At 37.2% G+C, this 11,053-nt stretch overlaps 1 protein-coding gene across 1 annotated transcript; it reads left to right on the forward strand.

Annotated features, from left to right (window-relative positions):
- The first annotated feature begins 268 nt into the window (after nucleotides 1-268).
- c24h3orf14 (chromosome 24 C3orf14 homolog) lies at nucleotides 269-6,619 on the forward strand. The gene is made up of 4 exons (XM_007228714.4): nucleotides 269-652; nucleotides 2,528-2,651; nucleotides 3,886-3,954; nucleotides 4,678-6,619. Exons 1-4 carry the CDS (start codon nucleotides 600-602, stop codon nucleotides 4,873-4,875), a joined length of 444 nt encoding a protein of 147 aa, XP_007228776.1. The 5' UTR covers nucleotides 269-599; the 3' UTR covers nucleotides 4,876-6,619.
- The last annotated feature ends 4,434 nt before the right edge of the window (nucleotides 6,620-11,053 follow it).

Below are 11,053 nucleotides of genomic sequence, written 5' to 3' on the forward strand. Positions count from 1 at the left end.
GGCTGGATACACATTGTTGCTTTTAATATATTTATTTTAACTCATGGATATTAACTAACCTGTCCAGTTTGTACAAATGTTGATTGTTGATTGTTGTTTACAGTGAATAAAACACAGTTAAGATGGAAAAAATATGAAAAATAGATAAAATTATAAAACTTAACTTGTAATTCCCTTTAATTTCCAGCAGATGGAGAACCCTCCCTACTTCCTGTGTAGCTTTACCAGCTGATCCGCTGTGAGCCAATCAGCGCGCTGGATTTGTGTAGCCATGGACACGGCGAGGCTTGCAGCAGCTGCTGTAGATTTACTCGGCTAGTTAGTCAGTTTGAGTTGTGAGTTTCTCTGCGATAACCCGTATTTTTTAATGAAATTTGTGGCTAATTCAGTTTTTTTAGCAGCCCAGCTGTGAATTCATTACTTGCAGAGCCAGGCGGACGCAGACACCGCTACATTTAGGCTCTGGAGTGTTTTTGTTAAGCTATGTTTAAAAAGCTAATAAGCTAACGCTAACTTGTTAGCTATGTAAGTTAGTTAACCTAGCTAAATAGCTAACTAGCCTAGCTAAATAATTGTATTCAATATTTACCGACGTCTAAATGGCCTCTAATCTAAATGAAGAGGTTGAACTCAGCAAGAAACACGAGGAAATGTAAGTCCTGCGCTTGTAAAAGTGCACAGTTTTTCCTGTGGATCCAGTGGTGGCACATAACTAGGTTAATTAGCTTTTAATAGACTTGAGTTGAGTAGAGTAGCCTAAAACCACACTTAAATACACGTATTAATGCTTTGGTGAATATTTAAGTGTAGGTAGACATAGGGGTGGGCGATATTGCTCTAAAATAATATCACAATATTTCAGGGTATTTTTTCGATAACGATATACTTGGCGATATAGGAAAACTAAAATAATTCATTCATTTCAGAAATATAGTATAATAGTATAACAGAATAATCATAATGTGGCAAACTAAATAATATAGCATAAAATAATATAATGCAGCAAAAAATATTGCAGAATATTTAGTGCAAAACAATTATACAATAAATTCACCTAAAGCTTCACAGTAAATAATAGACTACTTTTAAGACTGAGCAGCCCTATTATCACAATATGGATTTTTAATATCGTGATATTTCTGTGTCACGATATATTGTATATGATATAATATTGCCCACCCCTAGGTAGACATTCTTAACTTGCATTTACCTCTTTTCTGAATCGAATCGAATCAGACAAATTCAGCAAGCAGCTCAATCATGTTTTATTATGTTGTCTATTGTAGTGTGGTGGGAAATTAAAACTGTTAACCCAATTAAAAATAACAAAAATATTTCAATTAAAACTGGTTTGTATGTATGACAGCATTAAGTTTTTTTTAAGATGCTTCCTCCAATTTGCAGCATCTTGCGTGATCATTAAATTCACTTCTCTGTTCCAGACATATTCCTTATGTTTGTTCTAAGAACAAGGACACCCTAGAATTAGACTATTGGATTAACTCAAACAGTTGGTTATATTTTGTATGGTTGTAAGGGAGGTGAGAGACAGAACACTTTATGCAATGACTTGCTTGACTTGTTCCATTGCAAGTGTCCAATTTACACCACAGTGGGTACATGACTGTAAATATTTTAGGTTAAATTTCTGATATAACATAACATAACACAACTTTGAAACTTGCTCTTAATTTTGCTATGGGCAAAGCATTACATAAAAAGATTTCTTCTTTGATAAGAAATGTTACTAAAATTGTAATTGTAATGAAGTATTATTTATATTAAATATTGAAGTAACTCTGCAGCTGATAAAATCTAATAAATAAAAGTAATAATGAAAATTTTACTGCAGAGAAAAGAGTTTTGTATTACCAACACTTGTTACCTGTATACAGGCCAAGGCCTGTTAAGAGGGTCAATTGACAGATTATTCTGTTTGTTTATTTTGTTTGTTTACATGGTTTTATGCAAGTGTACAGATTTAGAAGTAAATTTTATACAGTGCTAAATATGGTGGATATATGCCCCAAACCTAAATAATCTAACACTGTCAGGATGCTGTGTCAGCACAATGTTAAAAAAAAATGATTTTTTTGTGATATATTTTGTGATATATTGTGTATCATTTTGGGATATATTCAAGTCAGTGGTCCAACATGTCAAAATGTACCTCATCATGGAAATTGATAACTGTGGGATATTTCCTATTTCAACAAGTTGAAGACTGACATGCATGCTTTAATTGAACTTTAGTGACCATGTACATTCTGCATTTTGCGTAGTGAAAATGCTAAAATTATATATTGTGCATGCCTCTTAGACAGATTGATTATATTATAGTTAAAGTTGCTAATTTTTGTCACAATTATTCTCTCAAGGAAGCGAACATCTAATTGTACATTTTTTAATTGTGCAGGAAATTATGTTTGTTTTGCCCTCAGTTTCTTTTTTTTTTCATGTATTTTTAGCCAAACCAGATTTTATTCATATCACCTTCTAACTGTTTTGTGGCATTCTTGTCCTGCAGTTTGGGGAGGAGAGCTGTTTTACTGCAACAGATGGAGATTTGTTATGAACAGCAGAAGGCCAAGAAAAAGCAGCAGGCCATGGCATCTCAAGCTGCACATGAAAGAAACATGAAAATATTGGAGGTATGTGTCTATTTACTCATATCAAAAGCCGGTGGTAACAATACCTACAGTCATGCAATGTAATGATGTAGGCAAAAAACAAGCCCGCTTCAGTATAAACGCTGGCTCTCTTTATAACCCTAAATATTTTGTTTCTGCATAAAGACTTCTTTCACTGCACAGGTTGCAGATTTCCCTGCTATAACACACTTGATTCGCTCTTGAAGGGCTTGATAATTAGCTGCTGAGCTGATTCAGCTGTGTTAGGAAAGACCTCCACAGGACTAAGAGGAAACACTGAACGCTGTTGTAAGCCAAGTCTTGGCAGCAAACGTAGCCAACAGGGCAGATAATTTCAGGAGATTTTTATAGTTCATCAATTTAAAGTGAGAATTCCCAGAGAGAAATTGGATTTATATTGGCATTTTCACATACTTATAAGAATTAACACATAATTAACATATTTATGCTATGTAGTTAACACTGGGCTTCTGTGTTAAAATAGAAAATACAAAATGGCTTTATACTCCAGTTTCTGTTTGTGCAAAAAATCTGATTTAAGTCTCTTCAGCCTGGTAATATGAACGTAGCATATATTTACGTAGTAAATTAAGTTACACTTGTATCGATCCTTTTAAGGTGCTATTACAAGTCAGCCAATCACAAACAGCATAATCTCAAACAAAAAACAGGGTGAATCCTTAGTACTTACACCCACACACATGCTTACAATTCACAACAGGGCAATTAGAGTAATTTGTCCAAATAACATGTTTTTGGACTGTGGGGGGAAACCCACGCAGAAACAGGGACAGCATGAATATTTCACCCAGGACCTCAGCACTGAGAGGTGAACATGCTATCCACCAACCCAGTGTAAAAGGGAAAAAGTTAAAATAAAAAACGATTATTTTATATTTTAAGCTTAAGTACTTTTATCATGCGTTTCCTAACGTTTCCAATGATTGCAGGGTTCCCACTTGTCTCAGAATATGTGGAAAGCCTGGAAATTTAAAGACCGTTAAAAAAAAAAAAAAAAGTCATGAAAACACTGTATAAAATGGGGAAAGTTTTGGTTATTTAAAGCATTTGTTTTTATGTGGAGTACTTTGTGGGTTTCTTTTCTGAAATATAATTCAATCTCAGAAAGTGATACAACTGTACGTGAAGTTCAATAATAGAACAGCTTGTTTAAATATGTTGGATCCATTTAAAACAGTTTTTTTTTTTTTTTTTTTTTTTTTTTGCATTTCAGGATTTTCAAAAACTAGAAAACTGTCTCCAGACGCGACCACTCCTACATCCAGATGTCATTAACCTCCAGGTACACTGCCTTGCTAGTTGTCTCATATTAAGAACAGTGCAGAGGGTGGCCCTTTCACACATGCATAGTAACCCAGGACATTTTTCTAGACACAGACTAGTGTGATTTTTAAAGCTCCTGTGATGCTAAAGTTTTCTCTTAATTGGGTCTATTAAATCTCTTCTGTATTTTACCACTTTTACTTTCCTCTAGATGTAGAATAGGCAGGTCCAAAACTGGGTGAACCTATCACAAAGCTAACATAGCTCCGCCCTCTCTTTGAGTCTGAGCAGGCAGGGAAGCTGACACTTAGCAACCATCTAAAATTAAAAAGGCTAAAAAGCCAGCCAGAGGACTGAACATCATCTTCATTTCTAGGCTGTGTATGGCAGCATAGGAATGTAAAAAAATATATATCCATTTATATAGAACATTAGGACCCTACCCATACAGCTCTCACAGAGGTCTGAAAAGTGCACTTTGGTTCATTTTTAAGGAGTGGTTTACCATGTTTCTGCTATTTAAACGTTGCTCAATGCTTTACATAACACCCAAGTTTAGTATTATACAAAAAAAAATGTAGATATAAAAAAAATGTGTTCCCAGGTCAAAATTGGTTCCTTCAGAAACTTTGATACAAATCTAGCCTACACCTTGTATTAGACACATTTGGACATATAGTATAATTTGCCTTTTGTTATTTTGATTTTAGGAGATTCCTTTTTTTATCCTTTTTATCCGCAGACCCGTTATTGGGCATCTGTGGAGCAGAAGCTTCCAGAATGGGAGAACTACTTACTGGGAAAGGGTCCAGCACCTGTAACTGAAGCGGGACAAGGATGTTATGGACACAGAGGTACCCGGCAAGACTCCTCACCTGCAAGGGACAAGGGGAAGCCTCCGCGGCCCAAACCAAAATCTGTCATTGGACATTGCCTATAATGCCTATACTCCACTGGCCTGGTCCAGTGGGTGGAGGCTTATCTGCTCACCCTGCTTACATATAAAGCACATGTAGTTTGGAGAGGCATAGCGTACAATTTGTGTTTATGTCAGAGTATGTTACACACCTAAAGTTTTAAATTACTCCTCAAAATTAAGAAATCTCACGGCCACCACAGCCTAGGATCATTAGCAGCATCCGCAGCCTGGGCGGTCTGAGAGGGGATGTCCATATGGGCTGTGTGTGAGTGTGTGTGGGTGTGCTAATTTCCTTCCACTTTGGTTAGTGTTGTGAGTAACACACTTCCAAATAATTCCTGTGTGTGATTTATTTATATGAAATTTATAAATAAAATGCGGTCTGACACCTAGCTTGATTATTAAACAGTGGGAGGATGTGAATGGGCAGCAGAACTATTTCTAGGATAGTTAGTAGCACTAACAGGTCACAGTCATTGCCACTCACTGCAGGTGCTGTCCTCTGTGGGTTGTTTTATTGGCCTTCTAAGACATGTTTCCGGTACATACATCCGACTGTGGATTCAGGAATGTTAAATGCCCACAAATCTTTGGAAATGGAATCTTTCTGTCCCATCCACCCGCTATCAGGCCTCACTCAAACTCTGATGATGTATGTTACTTTATCATGAGTATGCTGGCAAGTGTTCAGCTTCACTCACAAGAGAACACCTCACAACTTACACGACAGGTATATATTTAAGCAAAAATACACCAGAGGGAGTGCGTGTAATAGGCCTCAGTTAAAATAGCTCCATTGCTGCTCTGTTTGTAGCTGTGCTGTTTGGCATGTAAGCGCTGAGTCATTGCTAGGTTACCTGTACGTGGTGGAGAAACGGCACTCACAAAACACCTCTCAGCCAATCACATTGCAGGATTGAACCAACTGTTGTATAATATTTAATATACAAACTGTTATCCCATCACTTTTGGCACACATTTGCACACTAAACTTATCAAGCTTTGTTTCTTATATTAAGAAGAAATAGAAATAGAAGAAATGCAATATGCATTATAAAATTTGAATTGCTGAACTTAATATTGGCAATTCATCAACAGTGGCATTTTTTAAATTCTTTAAAACCATAATTTATTTGTATTATTACAGTATTCATTATTTTATTTGCTGAAATGATTGGTATTACATCAGATTTGTTGTTTTCCAATCTTGTGAATGAAAACTCTCATACATAAGTATTTTCAATTATTTGTAAAATCTGAGATGCAAAAACCTTGAATCTCCATTTTTGACATGTTTACTTTTTGACATAATATAAATCTGGCAGTTTTAACATTGTATCACCATTTCAAGATGAATTGGCCAACAGAAATGCTCCAAAATCTTTTTACATTCACTTTTATTGAAAGTTAATGATTTTTCCTTCTCCTGTAAATGCCATTTTGGAGATACAAGGTTATGAAGTGTGAAACACTTTAATGCACCATGCTTTTCCAATATTATTTAGTGTAAATTTGATCATTTAGCTATGCTTTATATTTGTAGGCTCAACTGATTGACTTTATGACTGTCTCCACAAGGTGGTGCACTAGTATCAGTAGTACCAATTCAAACTTCTCATTCCTATTAGTTAAACATGTGTGGATTTGAGATTTGATTGGTTTATGTTTGTACTCTGAAAAAATACACTCTGTGGACAAAAGCATTTAGACACATATATTTATAATTTCTTGTGAAATCAATGGAAATAAAAAAGAGTTTATTCTATTTTGTTGTGGTAACTCTCTTGCTTTGCTGTGAGGGTTTGATTTGAATGACAAGTCAAGCATTAGTGAGGTCACCACCCTCCTTTACCTCATCAACCCCCACCAGTCCCCAAAATATTCCTAAGTACTGAATGGAGCACCAACCATCATTCCAGAGAATACAGTTCCACTGCTCCACATCGTCATGCTGGGGGGATTAATACCCCTCTACCTGCCCTACAACTCCCATTAGTCATGGTAATAATAGGTTCATTTTTATTATTTGTTTTAGAGAGTTCTATTCTTTTGGCAATGCTTCTGTGCAGTGAATAGGCAGGCTTTGTGTGTATGTGCAATTGCACATCTGTGTCAACAGTGGATGCTGGGAACTAAAGCAGATGAATACATTTGTTAAAAGGTGGAAATATAGAGTAACTTGTCTTTTATTTTGTAATGCTTATCACATAAAATATGTATAGTTATTTTTTTTAAATAATGGATTTCTTTATAGGATTATTTTCTTTATAAGAAATCCAGCAATACACTAAAATAAAACCTATATATTTTTATATTAATAATAAAATAAAATATAATCATTACTAAATCCGAAGCAGTTCAGCTCACCATTGCTGTAATTTTATTGACACTGTTCAAAATAAGTATCTCCATTTTTGTTCATTTTTAGTTTGCTGTGTCATTTAGACACATTACCCATTCCCATTACCCATGACACATTGTCTACTTTCATCGTGAATGGACCAATACGAAATGTCTTGAAATAAAATATGTTTTTACATTTACGCTTAATTGAAAGTTCAAAAAGCTTTTTCCTTATCCTGAAAAAGTTGCCTTTTTGGGGATGCGTGTTTTTCATTGGACGGTAAAGATATGTAGACATCTTTTGGAATGCTGCCCCCCCTCCGCCCTCCTTTCCCTTACCTGAGCTGTTGTAACGATGAGGCCATGTCTCTTTCAATGCGCAAATCCTCCACGATTGCTTTCCCCGTCCGCAGTAATTGCTTTTCCATTGTCTCTCTGGAGGGTGAGCTGAGGTCAGCCACTTGACATATGTTGATAATAAGTGTATAGAAATGAGCTGCCTGATATGGGCCCTGCGATTAGGCCTGCTTTTGTGCTGGGCTTTCTGTGTTGGATCTGGTAATTTGGTCAATTTGAACTTGATGCATATTAATTTAACACAGTTTATGTGCTCTGTAACAAGTGTGTGTGTGTGGGGGGGGGGGGGGTTGATATCATTCACATCATTCTCATGTAGAGATAAATATGGGGGGGGTTGTTTTTTTAAAAGCTAAAACAAAAGTATAGAAGGTTTTTTTATCTCAATGTCATGCTGTTCTTTTTTTGTATCATTCAAAGTAATATTTAGAACATAATCTTGCATAATCTACTATATAACAGACATCATCTTTATCATCTAAATAACTGACAACTTTTATCTAAATAACAGGTGTAATCTTGCATAATCAAAATATCTGACGTAATGTTGTATAATGCAAATAACTGTTGTAATCTAAATAGCAGACATCATCTTTTATGATCTAAATAACCAACATTTTTTTTATAATCTAACTAACAGACATAACCTTACGTAATCTAAATAACAGATATCATCTAAATAACCAACAATCTTTCATAATTTAAATAAGAGGCATAATCCTGCGTAATGTAAACTGACAATTTAACTAAACGATGGAATATAAATAACAGATGTAATCTTGTGTAATCCTAAATAAACTACATAATCTTGCATAATGTACATAACAGACAATCTTGCTAAATCAAAACATGTAGTGTAATATGTAATGTCATATAATGGTGTAACCTTGCAATTTTATGATTTTTGTAAATTGTGTGTGTTGTTTTTTTTTCCAATTCTTCTTATTTGTTTTTTGGAAATTCAGTTTTCCAAAGAGTTTTAAGGCCAAACCCAAGCAAGCAGTACCTCCACCTGGATTCAAACTGGAGTGACAGACAGCACTGTGGCAGCTCTCTCTCTCTCTCTCTGTCTCTGTCTTTCTTTCTCTTTCCCTCTGTCTCTCTCTTTCTCTGGCCAAGATGGCGAGTCTCTGACTCCATCCTAATTGTGATGATCAAACCTGCGCCGGGTGACGCGGAGTGGCGGCTTGACAAACGCGATCATCCGGATGGCCGGGGTTGAAGCGGCGCTGGTTGGCAGCTGCCCATGCTCCTCAGCTGGGACTCGCTCTTGCCCCTGAGGTCAGGGCACCAGTCGCAAAAGGGGGTGGTTGGATGGGGGGCACAGGGACTGGGGTGCTGGGGAAGGAGGGGGTGGTGGTGATGGTGGTGAGGGTGGGGGGCAGTTATTGAGGAGTGGAGGGGTGAGGGTGTGGAGGGAGCGAGGGGAGGATAAGATGGCGAATTATCTAAAAGGGATTTGAAGAGCACGATCTGGAGCCTTTCCAAATGACTAGCTCTGCATTGCGGGTTCTGTTGGGGAAAAGCCCTGAGGTGCGTTGGCTACAGACACCAGCAGGAAGGAGGCTAGCAGGGTGAAAAGGAGGACCAGAATGGAGTGTTAGAGTTGGGCTGGAGGCCACGCACACCTGGGTTTCAGCCAGATCTCCAGAGAAAGGGTACTGGAGGGTACTGGCATGAACTGATATAACCAACATCTGAGAAATATTGACTATGATGGTTTTATCATAGTCTTATTTAGCCTATACAAACTGTAATGATGTCATCAATTGTCTGCTGTCACACCTAATAATTTAACAGAACAGTTAAATTACATTACAGTTACATTTACATTTACTGCATTTAGCTGATGGACTTTCAAGGTAATTTCTGTTACAGATTTTGGCCAATGTAGTGTTAGGAGTCTTGCCCAAGGAGTCTCATTTGTGTAGAACAGCATTTAGTTACTCAGACCAGGAATTGAACCCCAGTCTCCCACATGATAGCTCACTCGGTTATCTGTCGGTTATCCACGATGTTATCCACTTTACCACCCCAACAATTACCAATATGGTAATTTCTCCCATAAAAACAAAGAAGAACTGCTTTTGGTTTTATGTCACAAACTTTAATTGAATATATATATATATATATAAATAAGAAAGTGTTTGAGAAACATTAATTAAGAAGAATAATCGTTAACAGGAAAGGAACCACAGTTTTGTAAAGCAGATGTGCATCTGTGGAGAAGCCACGCACCAGCCTTTTGTACTTTGTTCTTATTGCCCAACCCCGAAATTCAGTCCAGTACCTGTACTCTCTTCTTATGCAGCCATGCCTTTGCAATGTGTGCAACATGTGGTTTTGCATTGTCTTGCTGAAAAAGATGTCATCTTAAAGGTCTTAAAGTTGCTCTCAGATCTGTCTTGATGCTCCTTTTTTCTTTGAATCCTCAGCCCATCTTTAAGCTTTTCATTGATACTACTTTTAAAATGTTACATTGTTGTTTCCTATTTATTGACTCCATGGTTTTTCGTTACATTCATACAAAAAAAAAAGCCTAATAAAAAAAAGTCTATGAGATCGATAGACAGGTTTTTTTTTTTTTTTGCAAACCCGAGTGTTATCTTTTGCTTTAACATCCCACCCACGTATCCGTAAGTGCCTTCTCTTTTCCCTGAGCTGAAGGTCTCGGCTCGTAGCATAGCAGTTGCAGTGCACTTAAGCACAAATAGCTTTGTGTGTGTGCGATCCTGGGGGGGAATTCTCGTCATGCTTGATGTCTTTATTGCTGAGCCGGAGCAGGTCTACAGAGGCTTGTGTTGGGTTTTTGTGATTACCGAATTATGCCTTGTTTGCCCACGTATTGATTTAGTGCCTGAAAATTGTTGTTCCTCACAGGTCATCTTAGCAGAAGGCTGAGTAGTCAAAACATCCACTTAAATTAATTGCATTTGTGAGAAGTGAGGAGAGAGAGCGAGAACGAGAGAGAGAGAAAGAGAGAGAGAGTGTGAGTGAATGAGAGAGAGAGAGAGAGAGAGAGTGAACAAGCAAGTGAGTGAGAGAATGTGCGAGAGAGGGTGTTTGCCTTTAATGAACAACGCAGGATAACTTTGACAGTGTTTGCAGTGTGGTTCCTTTCTATCTTTTTAGGCAATCATTTGCACATGACTGCAAACAAATGCCGCTGACCGGCAGACACCACCTGTTATTGGGTCGGTCAACACCATGTAATCCTTCATTGTACTTCCCTGATCTTTCCCTGTGTGTTAAACAGAATATCAGCTTTAGGGTGGATCTATAGTCCTGAGTAAATTACGATCCATCCTTTGTGACACAAGGGAGTGGAAGTGAAGGAGGGAATCCTGAGGATTAACACCGGAACATCTCAGCATTAACGGCCCTGTGGAACAATGAGCCTGAATCCAGATCAGTGTTCCAGTAAGACCTTTTGCAGGATTGCTGCAATGCATGCAAAACCTTTTGCTTAAATTGCACGGTATTGTTTTTTTTCATCACC

The sequence above is a fragment of the Astyanax mexicanus genome, chromosome 24, assembly GCF_023375975.1.
Source record: "Astyanax mexicanus isolate ESR-SI-001 chromosome 24, AstMex3_surface, whole genome shotgun sequence".
NCBI lineage: Eukaryota > Metazoa > Chordata > Actinopteri > Characiformes > Acestrorhamphidae > Astyanax > Astyanax mexicanus.